This window comes from Zophobas morio, unplaced genomic scaffold, assembly GCF_036711695.1.
Source record: "Zophobas morio isolate AGI-343-1 ecotype UQ-CSIRO unplaced genomic scaffold, CSIRO_AGI_Zmor_V1 ptg000487l, whole genome shotgun sequence".
Classification (NCBI taxonomy): domain Eukaryota; kingdom Metazoa; phylum Arthropoda; class Insecta; order Coleoptera; family Tenebrionidae; genus Zophobas; species Zophobas morio.
The window spans coordinates 104271-126560 of NW_026972590.1; the positions used below are offsets into that span (position 1 = coordinate 104271).

The 22290-nt window shown below is 30.4% G+C and overlaps 2 protein-coding genes and 1 non-coding gene across 3 annotated transcripts; 1 reads left to right on the forward strand and 2 right to left on the reverse strand.

The window, feature by feature from the left end:
• Positions 1-8350: 8350 nt before the first annotated feature.
• On the reverse strand, positions 8351-9894 carry LOC135121099 (glucose transporter GlcP-like). The gene has a single exon (XM_064045428.1). The coding sequence runs from the start codon at positions 9892-9894 to the stop codon at positions 8413-8415; it is 1482 nt and encodes a 493-aa protein (XP_063901498.1). The 3' UTR covers positions 8351-8412.
• A 3554-nt stretch (positions 9895-13448) lies between these two features.
• Trnas-gcu (transfer RNA serine (anticodon GCU)) lies at positions 13449-13530 on the forward strand. The gene has a single exon. It is a non-coding gene; the product is annotated as a tRNA-Ser (tRNA).
• Positions 13531-14925: 1395 nt separating this feature from the next.
• Positions 14926-21944, reverse strand: LOC135121082 (T-complex protein 1 subunit gamma-like). Its single transcript, XM_064045384.1, has 12 exons — positions 21866-21944; positions 21560-21690; positions 21364-21505; positions 21037-21104; positions 20418-20544; positions 16406-16515; positions 16191-16334; positions 15991-16129; positions 15754-15934; positions 15544-15698; positions 15140-15444; positions 14926-14991 (listed from the first exon to the last, which is right to left on the reverse strand). Exons 1-12 carry the CDS (start codon positions 21897-21899, stop codon positions 14926-14928), a joined length of 1602 nt encoding a protein of 533 aa, XP_063901454.1. The 5' UTR covers positions 21900-21944.
• Between the last annotated feature and the right edge of the window lie 346 nt (positions 21945-22290).

A 22290-nucleotide genomic window follows, 5' to 3' on the forward strand; every position in this document is an offset into this window, starting at 1 on the left:
TTAATTACAATGGGGGAATAATTTTAATGACTCAATTAAGAAGCTCTAGCTGTTGATGTGATTCACGCACAATAGGCTAATACTGGCTCATGTGACCACAAGCTTCCTTAAAAATGTTGTCAATCTCATTTTTATTGGTTCGGGCAACATAATTTAATGATCCTGCCAGGTTAAGAAACGCTAAATTGTTCCTGAGTATTACTATTTATATGCTATGTATACTTATCTTTTATTATCAATAAGAAGGGCATCTCAGTATTGCATTATGTTATTATTTTTTTCATAGTTTCGAAGATCCGGTCTGTGGGCGAGTGTCATTAAGTAAATTAAAATATCAATTGCTTTGGTCTATAGGGCTAAAACTGAAAGGAGTTAGAAACATATATACACTAGCTATTATATATTTCTTATGTGGAGCTTATCTTGTTTACTTCCACGTAGCACCTAGTACAATTCTACAATAATTTGTTTAGTTTTTAACAAATGCATGAGTTGCAATAGTTTATAAAGGGTGTAAAAAGGGCAAGTAGACTTCCTTGAGAGGGCCAGAAAACTATTTGTGAAATCAAAAGGACATAAATAACCTTTGCTTCATTAGTACTTTTTTACTTGGTACAAACAGTATTTTGGTCAGGCTTTAATTGCAGATCGCTTGAGACGACTGGGAGGTCAAATTATAGTATTTTGAAAGAGTAATCAGCGTATCTCTACTGCATTTTTCCTTATTTCGTCTGGTTGTTACGCTCTTACTGTCGGTAAATGCAAGTTCAAGTATGAGAATCCACACGCTTTGCGATTACCCGTTATAGAGCTTAATCAAAATCGGTCATAAACAATGTCCTTTTACTTTTAATCCAAAACTAAAAATCGATAATGTCTAGATAAACCCAAAAACTTTAGGTATTTTTATTTAAATACTTTTAAAAAACAATTAGTTTTCCAGTGACACGTAAGATACTTTTAATATTGTAAGTACGAAGATCTTCTTCCGCAAATAAAATGTTTGTTTAGTTATAATAGTATATTAAAAAGTTCCGTATCTATTAGTAAAATCTTAGTAGTACTCAAATTTTTTACTTTTGCTTTAGAAGTGTTAAATTGTTGACCTTTACACAGTCTAAGTTTATTACTTCTTAACATAATACACCCTATGAAATTTTAAAAACTAAGCTACTTTTAATGATAGGGTTTGTCGGTTTAACAGCTCGTTAGTTTAGGGACCGTTATTAATCTTCAGTGGGCGGGCCAGGGGCCATGCAGACCCCATGTTATATATTTTTACAATAATTTTTGTTATTAATTTTTAAAATTAACAAAATATAACAAAAAGAGGATCATAATAAAGAAATAAAGCTGATTTTCTTTATATTTAAATTTTTTTTAATAGGATTTTTCCTAGAATTCCAGAACATTTTTAGTGCAGTAAAGATCTAGAATGTTCAAGATAGTTTAAAATTAAGGAAATCACCTGTTCAATCCTTGAGAGTTATCTAAGTGCTCATTACATTTCTTGACACTTTACTTGCCTTTACTACGGGTTTTAAAACTGTTTTCAATTATTTTTGAACAAACGATAAAATGCTCCAGTATGATCTTTAGTTTTATGTTGTATTTTCCTTAACCTTTATTTTAGGCGTTTAAATGTTTGGGAACCTTGTATTACATATAATTCCAGAGTTCTTTCTCCAGCAATCGTGTGTCTAAGACTTGGAGTGTTTCAGATGAGTGCAGAATCCTCGTTCTAAACATTAAACATGTATGTACACCACACCTTGCAAGAGGATATTCAATTTTAAACTGCGCAGAAAACTATTATTTGGAAAAATATACTAAATATATTTGTCGACCATATGACCTTACAGCATATAAGTTAGTTGACACCGAATTTATTGACACATCCATTAAATCACCAAAGTTTAGTTTAATTTTTTTAGAGTAAGTACATAAAATTTTACAATTAATAAATTAGGCTCTAAGAGAGTTTTTTTTTTGAGCTAACCGTCGGTCTGTGATTTTGGTCCGCGCACTAGCTTCTTACTAAGTATTTGCCATATTTATTTAACTTACTTTTTTTAGCCATTTATTCAATTTTATTCAATATATACTTATACATTTTAGAAAACTTAAACTATGTAAATTATAACTACTGACTTTATATTACAGACCATGTATATATTATGTATTTATTATTTTATTATTTTTTTTAAATATTATTATTTTTTCTTCCCTTTAACCTCTATTTTTAAAAAAATATATATTTATCTTTATATTAATTATGTGCCTGTCCTCTGAAGAAGAACTTCCAGCATTCAATGCTAACTTGTTGGTTATTATTGAAGGACTCAAAAAGAGTTAGATTCTACAAAGGTAAAACTTCTTGAAGTTACTAAAAACACTCAGGACGAAAAATAAGTCTAAAAGGCCGAAGGAACCTTTTGATAATACAACTAACAATAATAATGTATTTTCGGCATTAAAAGTTCTAGATCAACCAGGTGCTTCCGAGTAGTACTGGACGATAGCGAGATTCTAAAGATTACAAAAGGCGAGTCTAGTCTCAGGGAAATAGCTCATATTAAGGATAATAGTGGTAATAGCAATAACCATATGTCTGTAGTTCCTATACTGGTGTCATATAATAGTTAACAGCAACACTAATATCAATAAAAATGTGTCCAGCAATGAAAATAGAAATATTCTTAATAGTAAGGATAGTAGTAAGTTTCTCTCCAACCCGAATATCATTAGAGACACAGAGAAGAGCACAAAAGCTTTACAAGATAACGTAGACAGAGAGATGGGCAGCGCTTCTGACACTGTCCTTCATTTTGATGAACGACCATCTACTGCAGAATTTCCGTTGCGAACTCATAAAATGAAAATCCCTCCTATTACCGTTTGCGGAAAACAAAAGTAGTTCCTTTCTGTACAACTTTTGCAATACAACGGTGCCATAATCTCGAGTTCAAGAGACACTCCTCTTGGAATTAAAGTATTGCCGACAACAGCTCAAGAATACCGTGCGATCACAGAGATAATGCGCAAGCAAGAATTTCAATATTTCACCTATTCAATTACCTTAAGGCAAGCCACAAATTTATTATTTGTGAATTATTGCGAACTCGATATCTCCTCCTTCGAGGGGGATCTGTCCACGTAAGGTTTCACACCCCTCCGAGTGGCACGGATGCAGACGGGGGACACTGTCAATGGTGAGCGGAAGAAGCGTCCGTTACCACTAGAGCTGGCGCATATACCCAGTAAGGAGCAACAAAAGCTTTTAGAGATGAAGGCTATCTAACATCTTCAGATCAAAGTAGAAGAACTTTAAAAAAAGCAGTCGCAATGACATTGCCACCGCTGCCAAACCTGCAAGCTTTTTTGCACTGCGGTATGTCGGTGCGTTAAATGCGGGGGGGGGGAGTGGTCATTTGACCGCAGAATGTACCCCGTCAGCCCCAAACTTTACTTCGTCAGCGCTGACTACAAACAATATAGTTATCCCAGGGATCTCTTACGCCTCTCCCTTGAGGACATAACCTCATCAAGATTTGCTCAAATCCCGTTAAGTTTTAAAGTCTCTGGCCGCTCTTCTACGGCGAAAGCTGAACAGTTGCAGCCGACAATACGGCAGACATTAGCCATTTTAACGACAAAATTATACAGCATGCTTGAAACTGTGAAAGGTCTGGAATCTGTTTGCTACAGTTTCTAAGCCAATGACGCGCCGCCCATCCGACTTCTATTTTGGAATGCACATGGTGTTCAGAGTAAGAAGCACGAGCTTCAGGAGCTGTTAAGACGAGAAATAATTGTTGTGTGCACCATCAACAAGACTCACCTTCCTAACATCGTATTTAATTTGTGCAATTTTGTTACGTATTGCCAAGACGGAATTGATGACTCCGGCGGGGCGGTCTTGGTGAAACGGGGTATTCGACATCATACGATAACTATGCCAGCTCTACAAGGGTCGAGGCAGCGGGAATTTCCCTATGGCCGACCAGGGCGCCGTCGCTGACACTGTTTACAAATCCCCTTGGAAGCTACTTCTGCCCTCCGATTTGGACACCATCGTTGGGAGTGCTTCTTCTGCTCCGTGCGGGGATCTTAATTGCAAGCACCCTACATGGAACAGCCGAGCCGATAATTCGAATGGTTACATCTTTGGTGCCTATGCTGATGAGCACGAGCTGGGCTTACTAGGCCCCTGGCAACCAACAAACTTGACTACTACAGACACAATGGACGTACTAGATGTCGCCATACTAAAAGCTATACGTCTCAAGGTAATTAAAGCGCTTCACGAGCTGTCCTCCGATCACCTTCCAGTTATTCTTTGTGTAGGGGATGAGAAGGGCAACAAAGACCATTACCCCTATTTTTACCAAATTAGATAAATATGCTGATGTATTAGAAAACCACGCTGTCCGTCATTACCGTCCTCCCCTGCCCTGCTGGATGGTACTGTTGCCCTTTTCGAAACTGCACTGAACATACTCGCACTACTTCCACGACAGCGCGTGAAGTAATGTACCGCTCCGACCGCCTGTCAGACGACCTAAAGGCACTTACCTGCCAATGTCGAAGTCTTATTCGGGTAGCCATGTTGTCTCAGAGCGCCGAAGACAAATTTGCGCTTAATCGACTTCACAGGTGCATTAGAAAAAAGCTAATGGTCCATTTATAACAATAAATGGGAGAGCAAACTGGATCGTATATCAGAATCAGGCAGCAGCCGCTCCTCCTTTTGGAAATTTGTTAAAAGGATCAAAAATAGGGGGCTTGCACCACTACTGCATCTCCGTGAAGGAAGTATAGTGGCCGGGAGTGATGGTGATAAAGTTGCACTTTTCGCCAATTTCCTTGCTATACAAACGTGCCAGTTGCTCACTATATTGCTGATGACGATGCTTCCTCCAGCTGAGCTTACCCTTTCCCGTTAACTACGAACCACTTAATCTGGTTAATGTTGACGAGGTGCATGCAATTGTTGAAGCGCCACCTAAACAAAAAGCGTCTGACCCCGATGGCATCAATAATGGGATGCTGTATAAAATGCCATTAATAGGAATGCACTATCTTTATCTCCTTATGAAATCTTCAAAGCTCCTTGGCGCCTTTCCAATTCGATGGAAAACGGCGATCGATGTGATGCTACCAAAAACACTAAAGCCGGAATCAGCATCTAGCAAGTACCGACCCATCAGGCTACTCTTAGCGGCTGGCAAACTGAGAGAGGCCGTTTTACAGCGCCGTCTTAAAGAGGTCGTTGACTCTCAGAAAACTTGTCCGGAGTTTCAGTTTGCATTCCGGCAAGGACACTCAACGCCCTAGCAGCTTCACCGCTTAACTGATCCACTTGCGCTTTTAACCATAAGAAGACAACAGGCGCTGTCCTTCTTGAAGTTGAAAAGGTATTTAATCAAGTTTGGCATGAAGATCAGCTGCACAAACTGCACTTGTTATCCGTTTCTTATGGCATTTATAACGTTCTGAAATCATATCTGAATGATCGCGTCTTCCGCGTGCGCATGGGAGATACACGACCACCGCTGCGATCTATGACAGCAGAGGCCCCTTAGGGGTCACTCCTCTCGCCCCCTTTTTTGCAGTTTACATGAACGAAGTGCCCTTGTCGTCCGAGTTACACAAACGAATCGCCCTATACGCTGATGATACGACCTTATATTCCTCTTCAAAATCTCCCGACTTGCTATGCAAGCGTCCGCAGCGCTATTTTGCGCTCTTGACTGCCTGGTGCCATGCTTGGAAGGTTGTTACTATAAATGTGATGAGGAGCAAAGCTATATTAATTTCAAAGAGACGCGTTTCATTGTTGGTGCCCCTTAACCCTTAATGGCATGAAGGTTCCATGGTGTTCTCAAGCGAAATACCTGGAAGTCACCATCCACAACAAAACTTCCTGGCGGTCTCACATGGACTATGTAGCTGCGAAGGTCAAGGCAGCAACCAAGGCACTTTATCCTTTGAGGCAAGAGTAAGCTTTCTCTGTGAAACAGAAGGCAATTGTATTTGTCTTACATCCAGCCCAAAATTACATGCACATATGCTGCTTGGACCTACGACTTTACTGCTGTATTGGCGCCGTTTCAAGTGCGCAGAACAAATTGCTGCGTGTTCTGACAAAGGCGACGTGGTTTGTGCGAAGTGAAGCTCTTCACCGGGGCCTTCAACTGGACTTTGTAAACTTTGTCTTCCAATTCCATGACGTGTCCTTTACGACAGGCCCCCCAGGCACACTAATCGCTTGTTGGTGAGCAAACTTATTTACGGGTCATGGGATGGGGCACTTTTATTGCCGATCACGTGTCATAAGCACTAATTTTTTTAATGTTAATGTAGAAAAATAATGGCACCCTAACGCTTTTTGTAATACATTTGAAACCACTCCTGCCTGAGTGCTCGAGTATTCGAAGTTTTTAACTCGATCGAGCACTAGGAACTGTCTTTAACAAATTACATAAATATAATAAATTAGAGGGGAGCCCCTCCCTTCTGGGAGAGGAGTTCATAATCGGGAAGGCCTGGCTGGCAGTTGTACTGCCAGTGTCCCCAGGCGGCCTCGGAACTTGTGCCTAAGGCCGCCTCTCCCAGCGATGGTTTTTAGGGGTTTTTTCTCTCTTTTAGCTCTGTTTTTTGTCTGTAGTTGTTCGCTGGGTGTTTTTGCTCTTTTTTGCTTACTATCTACGGACTAGTAATTCAAAGAAGAATCGCATAAGCTCGGTTTAAAGGAAAACCATGTAGACAGACTTTGGTCAAAATACCATAAATAATTCCAATGCAAGGAATTAGTTCTCCGCTAAAAACTTAACCGTACGGTTCAAAATGTTTATTATGCTACGAATTTGAACGATATGCGCCTTGTAGACAAAGAGGTCTTGTCTTTACTAAAAATTGCAGATTATAAATTTTATGAATTGGACGCAAGTGCAGTAGTAGAAACAGACGAAGTAAAGGGTAGATGAAACGCACACAATTGAGCAGTGTCAGGTACATCGGTTCTCTCACCCAAAGCAAGAGAAAGTACGTTTACCAACATCTGCTCTCTAATCTATTTTCTTCCCAACAATACTTCTTTAGAAGGCTATACCATCTATCATTTTTAAAAGTTTGGGATTTGCTATTCTTCAGCAAGGAAAATAAAATAGTTTCACTATCGCTTCAAATGTAGAAAAAGCATCTTTTCCTTTGTGATAAAAAGCGAAATTTTGTTGACACTGGCCATAGTTTTTGGCCTAGTACTAGCCTTTTTGAAAATTTAATTCTTTTTGCTTAGAAAAACTACTCTCAACAGAGCAATTATGGGGATTATAGTGTTAAAATCAGAATGTACTTGATCAAATAGCCGCTTTAAATTAGTTTTTTAGCATAAACATGGCATACCAGCTTAGAACAAATCCTTTTACAAGGGATATTTGTCGCCTCCAATTAAACTACAAAGGGTAAAGTTCAGTTATTTGTATACCGTAAAAGTGCAAGTGTAGTACAGCACCAACACAGTAATGCGTTGATACAACTATATGTGAGTGAGTGGAGTGGAAGAGGATGGAGGCCTAGCATGAAAGAGGCTTCTATGCGAGCTTCAAATATTTTAGCCAAATATATATATATTATGACCAGCAAAGTTTTGATTTTTAACTAAACATGATAACGTAACGCCTGTCGGCCTTCGTTAACTTACCAACAATCATAACTACAAGGCTTCAGCTAGCTGGAAGCCGGCATACTGAGTACCCTCCCTTTTTATCTTCATACTACGGTTCGATTCTAAGACCTCATCTTTAAATTAGATTTTATGTAGGAGGACCCAACAGTAATTACTCTCTTAGAAGACAGAGAGGCAGCGAAGAAACATTACGGGCCGACTCCTGTCTTTAGGTTTTGTGTGGTGGGAAACTACTAAAATTAAGGTCGTGAGCACGTACCTAAAATTCCTTATAGACCAGGTAATGTTATTAAGTTAGCCTCCTCCAAACCAAATATATCTTTTATGATAATTAATTTAGAACATCTCCGGTTAAATATATTTACATGCTATGAACTTTAATAATTAATCTCTATAAATAAAATTACACCTTATAGTTATCTGCTAATGATTAAACTTGCAAAAAATTAATTCTTCCTTTAAAACAGTTAGCTTAATGGGGAGTAGCATCGGACATAAATACGAAGCAAAAAAGTAAGCGTGGAGGTATACAGTATCCCATTTAAATTAAAAAACTTTATTTAAAAAAATATTATACACAAAAAAATATATCTCCTTAAACTTAAGGTTATTTTAACAGTAAAAATTCCATCACCAATCGAAAGGAGGATAATTATCGCTTTTATTTCCAGTTTTTTAAATTAAAGTTTGGTTTATTATTTTTATAATTAAAATTTTATTTTTTACAATTGTGGGCTACTTTTAGAGGGGCTTCTAAGGAAAGAAAATTTTTTTAGGTTCGATCCAGCTTTAAAATTATCGAAAACTAGATTCATATCTTCTAAAGAGCGACCAGCAGTCTCTGGAAGGACCACGGCAGCAAAAAAAATTGATAATAAGTTCCATACGGAGAAAAACAAAAAAGTTCCCCACAAACTTAACTTTGAGTCGATCATTATTGGGGTAATTACACCCACAAGAGTTGCCATAAGCCAGTTAGTTGCGGTTGCTAAGCCCATTCCTTTTCCTCGCAAATCTGAAGGGAAAATTTCCGAGCAAACAACCCATATTATAGGGCCCCAGGAGTAAGCAAAAAAAATTACATATATAACGCAAAAAGCAATGATGCCATTACCGACATCACTGTTTCCTTTATAGTTTAATAATGGAGAGGACAATATACAGACCACTATGGTACTCACAAACATCCCAAAAGCTCCTGTTAAAAGAAGGGTCACGCGACCAGCTCTTTCAATTAATGCCAAACAAATAAAAGTTGCTAGGAAGTTTGCTACTTGAATGCCAAGATTACCATATAAAGACGCATCCTGACCAAAGAAGTCTGAAATAATTGAGGGTGCAAAGAACATTATGGCGTTAATACCGGATAACTGCTGCAAAAACTGACCTCCGCATCCAATAAATAAACGATGTCTCATTTTATTTTTCCCACTGAAAACGTCTCTCCAACTTTTACTTCCAACCTTTTCAGCGCTTTCAATTTTTTGTTTAATTCTCCCAAGCTCCATGTCAATATCTCCCTTTACTCTTATTTTAGAAAAGACCTTTCTTGCTTTTTCATATTCGTTATTGCGGACTAACCAACGGGGAGACTCATCCATAAATATAAAGGCCACAAACATTATCACAGCAAATATAATATTTCCGCCGTAAGAAAAGCGCCAACCCCAGTCGTGCCAGCGTAAGCCCAAATTAACAGCTCCAGCTAAAACTATTCCTATTGTAATGCTTAATTGTTGCATAGTGACCAAAACACCTCGAATTTTTTCAGGCGCTATTTCTGACTGATAAGTTGGTACGAGTGCACTTAGAGCTCCAACGCCAATTCCACCAATAAACCTTCCAGTGCACATCATGTAAATGTTGATAGCAGAAGCTTGAAGGGAGGTTCCAAAAGTAAATATCACACAATTTGACATGATAATTTTTTTAAGCCCGAATAGTTCAGACAAAGCTCCTGATGGAAGTGCTCCAACTAAAGCTCCCAGTGTAAAGAAGGCGCTGATCAACGCTTTTTGAACGGACACATCATAAGAATCTTTTATTCCAACCTGCACATCCGGCCATCCAAAGTGTCTCCGAAAGCCTTGAAATATTAAAGTTCCGCCACTCCCCCCTATATCATAACCAAAAAGCAAACCTCCTAAAGCAGCGATTGCGGCAACAACATAAACAAAAGGTTTAACAGGACTGGACTGCACCATTACTTATAAAATTTCTTTATTTTTAAAAGCTGCTAAATATACATACAGAGCCACTAAAAAAAGTCTTTTGCAACGTGTAAAAATTCGTATGGAAAGAATTGTTTAAGAACCAATTAAAAATGAAATTTCTTAATTTGCTCATACCTTGATCTAATTTCTTTAAAATAAATAACTTAGCCCAATCAGCTATAAAAAAAATAGTGCGTTGGGGAGGTAAAAAGAAATTATCTTCATTGTAATGTGTTTTCTCTAACCAAATATATATATATTGCCTGCGTTATTATCTTTTTGATTATTAAGCATTTGTTTACTTTATATTGTAAAAAATTGAACTTTGTCATAAACTTTAAACTTTTTTAGAGAAGCGCACGTACTGATGTTACTTTAACGTTTCTTCAGAACTTTTATTGTGAAACGCTAAGTTACCATTCGTTCAATTATTAAAGTTTTCTGCTTGATTTTAGGTAAGGAAGTTTAAATAAAAACCGTTAGAGGCGTGTTTTTATTGCCCTAATGTAGTTTAAATTACCAGTAAAACTGTCATCGTGCTCTTCGTACGGCAGAGCATTATAACAGGACCCTTTTTGTCTCTAACAATTTTTTTTACATAATAAAATTAAAATAAGGTGGGTGCTTTATAATTATATATATGAATTTAATATTACAGATAAATTTTTTGCTCGTTGCTAAGCGGGAAAAATAAACAGACTAAACAGAAGTGACAAGTAATAATAAAAAATTTGTAACAGTTTTGAATTTAGTTTAAAGACCATAAAACGTTACAAAGTCATAAATATTACTTGTTTATTGTGACCGTCAATTTTCAGCTGTCACTGTTCGTACTAGGCATGATTAATGTTTTTGTTAAATGCGAAACTATATTTATATGGCTGTTTTTGTTTATAAGTTTTCATAAACAATTTAAACCGGCTACTAAGTTTGTCAAAAAATTGTATTTGGTAGGAAGCACTCTGCCCCACTCTAAATATATTTCATTTAATGGAAAGTCAATGTGCAATAAAAAAATTTTCTTATTCAACTTAATTGGGTGCTGGGTGCATGCAAACTCTTCAAGCACGAAATTTTATTTTTAAATAAATTTTTTTTCTGGTGTTTGCTGTAAAAATATTCAGCATCCATATTTGCGTCATATTTTTAAAAACCATGATCTTTACCGCAAAGTTGGCTTTTGCTCGGCATTGTATTCGTAGTTTTGCAGGGTTTACCGCTTGCTTGTGCCTAATAGTATGTTATCTGGGAACTGTTTAAAGTTTATATTAAGTGTAAAAAAAAACTTACCATTACCCATTTTTCTAATTATACAAGAGCGTTTAACATAATTATTTTGAATGATTGGTTTTAGAATTTTCATTCTTTCTTGCAATGCTAGGCTTTCAGTTGAAAATAATAATTACATTTATAAAAACTTTTTTTTTAAGTTTTTTATTTTTCATCATAAATTATATTTTTACAAATTTTAGGTTTTTAATTATAATGCATCATACTTTTAGTTGTTAAAATATATATTAAAGTACTAAGAGTATTTTAATTTAAATATATTTAACAATTTTAAAAGTCATGTTAAAATAAAACTTTCTCATAACTTTTTAATTATTCGATTACATTTAATTATAAATATTTATAAAAGTAATAATATTGCATTATTTATCATTTTTTTATTAATATTTAATAATAAGTCGATTTCTATGTTTATAATATTCGTTTTTCTTTTCGCGTAAATTTAAGTTGCACTAAAGAATTCAGAATCGTACCAGTTTTTTGTTAGTTCCTCTCCCACTAAGAGGTTTGTTTTAAATTAAAATAATTACAAATTTAAAAAAATATATATAATGGAAACAGAAGCTTTTCGAACTAAGAAATGAAGTACTTAAGAACACGTTATAAACTTTATGCAAGGCGTTAAAAAATTGCTTAAGACTACAAATGGAAATAAAACCAAAATACTTAAGAGTAAAGCGACAGTTTTTTAATAGCGAAATGTTCCAGGTTTCCTATCCCTCTACCAACTAAATTTACTTCTCAACTGTGCAATAAATTAGAGTACAAGATATGACTTACTTAAACTGTTTAGAATACAGTAGCTTTTTCATCTACTTAAGTTGCATGTGATTAATGCTTCGTAGCAATTTTTATAAGGGTAATCACTGAGCACGACTTCTTCCTTACCTACTCCGCTCTCACTTGGAATTTTTAAATGTTTTAGACATTTATTAAGATTTGTTTAACGTAGTGCGTTTCTAAACCCTTTTGACTCAATCATCTAATGCTTGTATGCTCTCTGGATGGGGGCGTATACATGTTTAAAAAAATTGATCAGGTAAAAGAACGAAACTGCGCAGCGTACAATTATGAGCTATCTAAACAAAAATCTTCTAAAGCAGCAACAAATATTAATAAAACTTGTTGCATACTTTAGTTTTTACCTGACAATCTCTATGATTATATTAAAAACGTTGATTGTCAGTAAGGCAAAAATAGCACTCATTTGGTTACGCAAAGATTTTAAACTTTTAAAAAGATGACCATAGACTTGAAAAAAAGTCGGCAACATATAAAACCTTGTTTTCTCTATCAATTAGTTTATTCGGGAGAAGGCTTCAGTGGACTCCAGTCTTGCTTATTATTAATCTTTATTAAGCTAAGACTTTCTAGATAAAAACTTACTTTGGCAATTGCGAAGCAAATTAAACAAGGCCTATTCAGTTACAAAATGTTGGGAGGTATCAATCCTTTTGACGTACAAAATTGTTATTGACAGAATAATGCACTAAAATTTTTTAATATAATTTGATCCGCTTTACCTATGCGTGGGATATTCCGTCAAAAATGGAGAAAAAATTTAAAATAATACTCTTCAAGCAGGTTTCATCAGGAATAACTACAATAATTATTTTTTTTACTCAAGCGCAGACTGTCATTCTACATAATATAAATAGTTATATGCCTAAGGCAAGCCAAGCCTAAAGAAATACAGCTTGCAAAAAGTTACATGACTATATATATATATTTCCTTTGCTTAAAGTGTCTTGCTGGGACTTTTATAAGTTGCATAATATATGTCGGGAGTTTTCAAAAATGTTTCAAATTTTTTACCTTTCTGAGTTAACTTTTCAACTACATTGCTCTCTACTAATAAATAAATATATAAAATTCAAGAGCTATTAAACTTTAGCTGGAAACTTTTTAGGTCACAAAAAAAAACCTTAGAGAGGAATAGGCTTCCAGGTAATATTAGCTTTTGATTTATTAACCTATATATTAATGTTACCATGCAATCTGCGTGCAATTTGTAATAGGTTACAAATGAGTTATTTAGGTAATGGATGCTAATCATTACGAGAATCTTTTGACACCACTAACTGTGCAAGTATACTCATACAATAACAATGTTACGAAAAAATAAACATAGATTAATGTTTGTAGAACTTAAACATTATTAAAAAGCTACAAAAACTATTCAGTAACTTTGAAGTAATATAAAAGTATAATTTAAGATAGTTATATTTAAAGTTATGAGGAGACCAGCCGTTGCCGTGCCTTTGGCCGAGTGGTTAAGGTGGTGGACTGCTAATCCATTGTGCTTCGCACGCGTGAGTTCGAATCTCACAGGGCACGCATTTTTTTATAACAATTTTAAGAAAAAGTCTGTTTCTTACGATGGTGTGTCCCTTTTAGTACTCCGTGCTAGCCGGCTCTTCAGTTTATTATTAGGGTTGCTACACTTAAGCATTCACTTATTTAAAGTATTTAACTTAAAAGTTACATGTAAAGTTTTAATTTTTTTATGAAAGCGCTTTGGATTCAAGTTAAGTGCATTTTTTATGGTCGTTCAACAACAGTAGACTTTTTATAAATCGTATAGTAATTTCCATTTTACCTTAATGTTTACTTTTGAAAATTTCAAATTCTTTACAAAAAACGATTAATTTTCATTCTTATGCGTCTTTCTTGGTTGCTTAAAATATGAATTGCAACCGTTAACTTTTCACCAACCATCTAACTTTTATTGCATTTAAAAAATAATTACTTTCAGTTATAACCTATTTTATTTTAATTATAAGCTTATATCACAATTCGATGGGCGCCCCCTCTAAAGTGTAAATTTATCCTTATTAAACAGTTAATTTTATAGTAGTTTCAGTATAAAAATTAAATTAAAGCAACTTATAATTCACCTTTCCCTCCAGATCTTTAAACTATACTCAACATTATTAATTTGTTTTTAAATCTGAATAAGAAGCTCTATTGTTGTAAATAGTAAAGCTCTTTTTTATTAAAAAATTTAATTTTAATTTTTTATTTTAACATGTAAAATTTGCGAGCTATTATAAAAGTTTTAAAGCAAAACGCTTTAATTTTTACTAATCCATTGATTTTTACAATAGGTTAAACGCACTTAGCTTGTTGTCATCTCAATGTACAATTATATTTAACAAGCATAGTAACCTTGCATACTTTAGTAAATTTTTTAATACGTACTGTATGTAAAAACGCTTCTCTACTGGATGATTATAACTTATTAAAAATAAATTAAATTAACTTGATTTTACTTAAAACTAAATTTTTATAGATAAACGTAAAAAGAAGTACGCTTTATTAAAAATGTAGATTATACAATAATTTTATAACTGCAAGGCAATACAAAAGTAAATATTAATTTTTTTTTTAATTTTTAAGCGCTTTTAAGGATATACCTAATATTTACTAAAATCTAAACGTAAGCGCAAAGTATTAATAATATTTTTAAGTTTTACTGAGATACTAATCAACAATTCAATAATTTTAAAGTATCCCCAAAAAATTCATAATTTTAAATATTTAAAAATTCAATTTATTTAAAATTTAAAAATAATATAATTTAAATAGCTTTTGCGAACAGTAAAAATTTTAAATTTAAATTCATAAAAATAATTTTGAATATTTAACAATTTACAATAAAATCAAAATTGCAAAAAAAATTAAATAAAAAAGTAAAAGCCAAAAAAATATAATTCAGTTTATTACAAAAAGTTAATCCTTCTTTTTAGCTTTCATTCCTGAAACAATCACGTCTATGCGCAACAGCATTTTAGCAGACTTAGTTTTTATAGAAAAGTTGTTAGTTCTTTAATGAGTTTATATAAAAATTGGAAATCATAAAAATAAAATTTTACGCACGAAAAAGAAACTAAATTAAAAATTAAAAATTAACAAAACTTTTGTGTTTAAAAGAAATATAAACCACCTCAATGGCTGTTTTATAAATGGAATTTTTCACTGCGACTGGCTCCCAGACGCCCAGAGATCTCATATCCGCCAGTTGACCGCTCTCTCCATCAATGCCCACAAATACGTGGCCTTCTTCCGAGTGCTTGGCACTCAGCTCCGTGATGGTGCGGACAACATAGGAGCCGCAATTCTGGGCGAGAGTCCTGGGAATCACCTCCAGCGACTGTGCAATGGCTCGGTATGGCCACTGCTCAATGCCCTCAATTTGATTGGCTTTAGCTTGGAGGCGACTAGCAAGCTCCATTTCCGTAGCGCCTCCGCCTGCCCAAAAACATACTTAAATCTTAAGACTCATACTTAAACAATTATTTTAGTGACTCTAATAAATAGTATAAAAACTAGCAAAAAAATAGGGCGCGCCTGGCAAAAGGCGCGGGTCAAGGACTATATTTTTCGATACGTGCAGAGCATCCTGCAGATTTCTTTCAAGCTCCATAAGAAGATCCTTTGAAGGCCCGCGTAGTAAGATAGTGCATGCCTTTGCCTCTTGGCAGCCAGTAACAAACGAGAAATAACTAATTTACCAATCAGATAAACTTTTCATTTTAATTTTTAAAAAAAAGAAACTACTCGTCGCCAATTTTTTTGACTTCAAAAAGGCCCGCTGCCGTGCCAACGTCAGAATCGCTTAGCTCTTCAGGCCTCGACACAATTCTAGCGCCACAAGCACGTGCAAGGCGGTTGTTATCGCTTTTCCGAAGCCTCCGAATAGCCGTAATACCGGCTTGGACAAAATAGTGCTGCGCGAGATCTTAATTTTTATGAATTTTTATTTTCATTAAAAAAATGAAAGAATATTTTATGTACCGGATACGCCCTTTTCAGTAAAAACGAGATCGGGCTTCACAGCAATAATGTCATCGCACATTTTTTTAACCAGCTCTTCTTCCTGAGCCAGTATAGTGGCCCAATCGCTTCCTTTCATAAGCTCAATGTTGGTTTGCGACTATTTGTATTGGTTTTTACGATCAATTGGCATCAGTAAAAATAATGAAGGGCATGCCCACCTCGCCTTTTTTATACTCCAAAGGACAATCAAGAAGTACTATGCGCGGATTCTCAATGCGCCGTCGCATTTTCGGATGCGTGATGTCTTTATTAAGCATAATGCCGTCTAACACGCTACACTCTTCAACGGTGCCACCAGGGATCTGCCGGGTGGACGGAAGGATGAGTCTTTCATACAAAAAGGATAAGGGATTGCAAAATAACACGTGCATACCTTTTCAATTTTGGCGTAGCGCTTCAGGTCTATCTCGTGACGTCCGTGGGCGTCCACATGGATCATATCCACCGTTTTAAGCGCAATATCGCAAATCATGTCGTCCCAACCTTCACAAAAATTGGTTGTATATGAAAATATGTTAATAAGTTCATTATATTTAAAAAAATATATATAAAAAGATTAAGAAAAATAAAAGAAATAATAATCTATATGAAAAAGATGCCGCCAGAAATCTCGTCCTGACCTTCACAAAAATTAGTGATTGTAAACAAAAATAATGAATCTTTTATTATTAATATAAATGAAGACTAAAAATATCATTATTCTCATAAAAAAAATAAAAAATATTATAATTTATAAATAAAAATAATGCCGCCAATTATATCATCCCGGTCTTCACAAAAATCATTGATTTACAAATATATAATAATGAATTTATAATTTTTCCAGATGACTAAATTATTATTCTTCTTAAAAATAGTATAAAAAATATTAAAATTTATATATATTTAAAAAGTAACATCTTTCCTTTAGAAAAGTTTACTCAAGTTAAATATTTATTAATAAAAAATATTAATAGTTACACCGGAACATCCATAAAATAAATAAAATGAATTTATTAGTATTTACTTTAAAGTTTATATATTATATATTATATAAATTTATAAATAATATATAAAAGTTTCTTTCAAATTTATATAAATAAGTACGCAAAAATAAAAAACAACTTTTAAAATGTATAACTTAAAGAATACGGTAATAATAATAATAAAGTTATATATAATAGTTGAATAGTTCTACAATAAAAAGATTAAGTAATAGTAATAAAAATATAAATTTACTTTTTTATAGTTTGATACAATTTTTTTTTAAAATTTTATTAAAAAAATATAGAAGAAAGAAATTAATAAAATGATGGAATTGACCTGAAACAAAAGAAATAAAAAAGTTTTGATTTCAGCAAAATAATTTTAATAGAAAATAATATATAAACTTTTATAAAAAGTTTCTCGTGTAGAATATTATTTTTAAATAAGAAATAAGAAAACTTTAAAATGATCAAAATTAATATATATAAATATGAAATTTATTACAAAAAGTAAAATAGTAATACTAAACATATACTATTATATTTATTATATATACAGTTAAATATTTTAAAAAGTATCGTAAACTTTATAAACTAAATTAAAAGTAAAATGAAATAAAATTTAAAAAAATTTTGAATTAAAAAAAATAATCTCGGAATTTTCGTTTTATATTAATAAACTTTTTTATAGAATTTTGTGAAAGTTCTAAAAAAATATCAAAGTTTAATAAATATAAGAAAAATAAAAATATAAACTAATTTAAAAGTTAAATTAGATTAACTTTAGAAAAATTTTTAATTAAAAAAAATAATCTCGACTATTTCTGGTTTAATACTAATAAAAACCTTTTTTATATATATTACGTTTTATAAAAGATCTGGAAAAAATATCAAAGTTTAATAAATATTTGCAAAAATAAAACTGTGTCGCTCCTATAACTTTTATATAAATAATATAATATAAAAAATCCAAAACAATAGAAAAAAAGTTAAATTTTTTTAATTAAATCTAAAAAGTTATAAAAATATATTTTAGATAAAAAATTGTTTAATAAATTTATATAGTGAATTAAATCCGAAATCAAAATATATTATTATTTAGTAAAAATAAATAAAAAAATCTAAAACTTAATTTTTTAATTCAATTTAAAAAGTTATAAAAATATTTTTTTAAATAAAAAATTGTTTAAGAAAATAAAAAAATTCAAATTTAGAGATTAAATATAAATATTAATATAAAAATATAAAAATCCCAAATAATTATAAACAAATTATTAAGAATTAAATATAAAAAGTTATATACTATTATTATAAAAAGAGATCGGTTAAAAAATTTAAATCAACTTTCATAAATAAATAAATTATTTTATATAAATATAAAAATCCAAACAATAATAATACTTTTTTTAAAATTAACTCTATAAAGTTATAAACATTTTTTTTACATAAAAATTGTTTAAGAAATTTATAAGATAATTTAATTTTTAATAAATTTAAATTAAAAAATTTATATAACACAATTTTAAAAGTAGTTATAATAAATAATAAATAAATAGGAAATAAAAAAGTTAAACAAGAAAAAAAATAATATAGTACGGAAGAGATAAAGAAAAGAAAAAGAAATTTCAGATAAAATTTAAAACAAATTTAAATTTATTTTAAAATCAAAAATATTTTTTATATATATTAAAACTTTTTATATTAATAGCAAAATACAATAAATATTTGTAAATAAATTTAAATTATAAAAAAGTTGAATAGTATTAAAATTTCAAATTTTTAAATATAAAAAAAATTTATATTAAAATAGATTTTCAAAAAAATTAATATTAATAAATAATTTAGAAAAATATATAAATTTTACAAAAGAAACTTTTAATTAATTATAGGCACAAATAAATAATTAAGATAAATTTTTTAAAAAACTACACCAAAAAATTAGGTTAAAATTAAAATTAAAAACAATAACTAATAATAGTAGAATATATAGATTAATATATTATTAAACATATATAATAACTTTCCTAAAAAGAAAATTTTAAAATATTTTATAAACAAAAAAAAATAAAATTTTCAAATTTTTAATTTTACACAAAAAATTTAGATAAATATAAATTTCAAAAAAAAATATTGATAATAATAGATAATATAAAAAATTATATTTTAATAATAATAATAATATTTAAATAACAAATTTTGAACTATAATTTCATCACAAAGATTTATACTATAATAATAAAAATTTATAACTAATTTATATGTAGATTACTTTAAAATTTTTATTAAAAAAAAAAGTAAAGTTTTTTTGGGCCTAATAATATAATCAAAAAAATAATAAAAACTTCACCACTAAATTACTTAAAGCTATAATCTTAAACAATCTGAACAAAAAATAAAGATAATTTTTTAAAAACTTTTTTATTCTGAAAAAAACTCCATAAGTAAAAATGTTTTGATAAAGAAAAGCAATTAAAATAATAATAAAAAATCTAAATTTATTTTAAATGTTTTAAAATTTCAATTCAATTTCACCCACCATATAAATTATAATAAATGCCATTCAGCAGTATTATATGTTATTATTAAAGAATTATAATCATTAAAAAATGATTTCTTAAGATTAAAGTAAAAGTAATAATTTTAAAAAAAAATAAAAAAATTAAATTTTGTTACTGTTTTTTTGGTAAAAAGTAGTAAAAAAAAATATTAAATATAATTTTTCTTAAGTGATTAAATAATAAATTTCTTAACCAATCAAAAATAAAATTTTAATTTTAAATTTTTTAAAATTGATTAAAATTTGAAAATATAAAATATCTAACTATTATAATTGTACAAGTTAATCTCTTTCATAAAAGTTTTCTAGAAATATAATTTTTATTTCAAATAATAAATTTTATTATAAAATATTACAACTAGAAAAATAATTTTAAAAAATTATAATAAGTAGAAATAAAAAATGTAAATTAAATCGTTTTACTTTACTGATTTTTCCAGTAAAAAAGTAGTAAAAAGAATGAGTTTATTTAAATTAAATTTCCTTTAAAGTGCGAGTCCATAATAAAATTTAACTAATTTAAAAATATTAATTTACAAATTTTTTTATTTTAATTCTAAATTACAAAATATAAAAAACTAATAAATCCCATTTTTAATAATTGTTCAAGTAAATTTTTTCAAAAAAGTTTTCTAGAAATCTAAATTTTAAATATATTCAATTCTTATTAAATTTTTTTTCAAAATTTGTTCGTTTTAACAAAAATTCCTAAAGACCTCAACAACCAAAAAATATATTCTCTACAAAAAACAGAATTTGAGTTTAAAGTTATAATTAAAAAAAATTTCAATACAATTTATATACCTTTTCATATAATTCAAAATAAAATAACTAATTAATAAATTTCTCCATAAAGAAAACACCTTTCGCTAATTTAGTGCCAATACAACTTTTAACAATCGCCTTCATAAACTTCTTATCACTAACATTAATTGGAACGGCAATAGAGTCTACAATTTCCAAAATATCATCTAAAGCTTTTGAGTACGCCTAGAAAAATAAATTAATCTAAAAATTAAAAAAATTAAAACAGTTTATAACTAAAATTAAAAGTAAATCGTAAATCGTAAAATTTATAAATTAAAAAGTTAATTAAATAAAATAGTAAACCGATAAAATAAAAATTACTTTTTATAAACTATAATAAAAAATAAAAATAAAAATTTTAAAAAAGCAAGTTAGTTTATATATGAAGTTATATAAATCACTTATAGTTATTAATAAAAATACAGACAAGTTTACAATATAAAATATAAATAAGAACTTTTTTTTATTCATCCATATATAAATAATTTTTAAATTTGCCTGAGTTATAACTTTATTGTATTGATTTATAAACAGTTTCGACTAAATCTTTTTGGTAGTAAGCAATAACAAAATAAAATTCTTAAGAATAAACTTTTTTTTAAAAAAAAATAATAATATAACTTAAGATTTATTATATACTATAAAAAACAAATTTATTTGTAGATGTAAATTTACTCGGCAGATGACGGTAGGATGAATTTTTTGTTCGAGAAACGGCTCTGAAACGGATAGTACTTCACCAGCTTTAGTAAAAAAAATAATTATACGAGACAGAAAATGTAATCATAAAAAAAAATAATAAAAGTATAAACATAGCTTTAAATACTAGCAGGAGAGCTACAACAAAAGTAATATTAACGTAAATTTAAATTTTACGAATATCACAAACGAATTTTTAAACTATAATAAACTTAACAAATAGTTTAAATAGAGATAAAATTCTTAAAAGAAGGAAAAAAAATAAATTTGTGGAAAAAATAATAAATAGTTATATATACAAACCTAAAACTATAACGGAAGTCGTTCCGTCACCGACTTCTTCATCTTGAGTTCTTGAAATTTCCACCATGGACTTTGCTGCTGGATGAGAAACGTCAATTTCTCTAAGAATAGCATTCCCATCGTTAGTTAAAACAATGCCTCCCTTAAGAGAATTAAATTAAAAAATTATAAAAATATAAGGTGAACAAAAGTATACCATCGGATCTAATAACATCTTCAACATTGCTTTTGGCCCCAGGCAAGTTCGAATTACTTCACAAACAGCTTTCGCAGCGTTAATGTTCTGAATTTGAATGCAGGAACCTTCTTCTCTCTTGACATTTTGGCCTGTAAATATGAAAAAAATATATAAAACACTCCTTAGTAAACGCAAAAAAAATGCTTCTTCATAACACAAAAAAATTACTTCAAACTGCGATGTTTAAGATTAAAATTAAAGTAAAAACTAATTTTTCTAAGATTTATAACAGCTCTATTTTTCTAAAATATGTTTTTTACTTACTTATAACCATAACAGGACGCTGAGCACGCAACATATTAGCTATAAGTTTGCTTTCAACTAACTTAAAAAATCGTCGCTTATAAGAGAAAATCAAACTCTAACTCTTCAATGTGTTGCGTGGCGGCGTAGAAAAAACGAGGTAACTGCAGTACATGAAAATAAAGTTTTGCTTAAAGTAACGATGCTTTTGTTGTTTTCGTTTTAATATATAAACAAAAAAAAGATAGTAAAATTAAAGATACTAACTATAAGTTTAATATATAATAAATTATTTAAGATAGATAGGTTTAAAAAATTCTAGAAATATAGCAGCATTTATTATTAAGTAAACAAAGATTAAAATTTAAAATTATCCTGAATAAATATTATTAACAATATTTTTATAAGGTATATATATAACAAATTATTTTAATATATAATTTTAG

What these genes read in the sequence shown, in the direction of transcription:
- LOC135121082 (XM_064045384.1), bottom strand. Translation starts at nt 21,899, where the DNA reads ATGTTGCGTGCTCAGCGTCCTGTTATGGTTATAA. An exon ending in GCGTCCTGTTATGGTTATAA is followed by an intron (nt 21,691 to 21,865) that starts GTAAGTAAAAAA and finishes TCATATTTACAG; the next exon opens with GCCAAAATGTCAAGAGAGAA. An exon ending in TTTATAAAACAGCCATTGAG is followed by an intron (nt 14,992 to 15,139) that starts GTGGTTTATATT and finishes ATAAAAACTAAG; the next exon opens with TCTGCTAAAATGCTGTTGCG.
- LOC135121099 (XM_064045428.1), bottom strand. Translation starts at nt 9,894, where the DNA reads ATGGTGCAGTCCAGTCCTGTTAAACCTTTTGTTTATGTTGTTGCCGCA.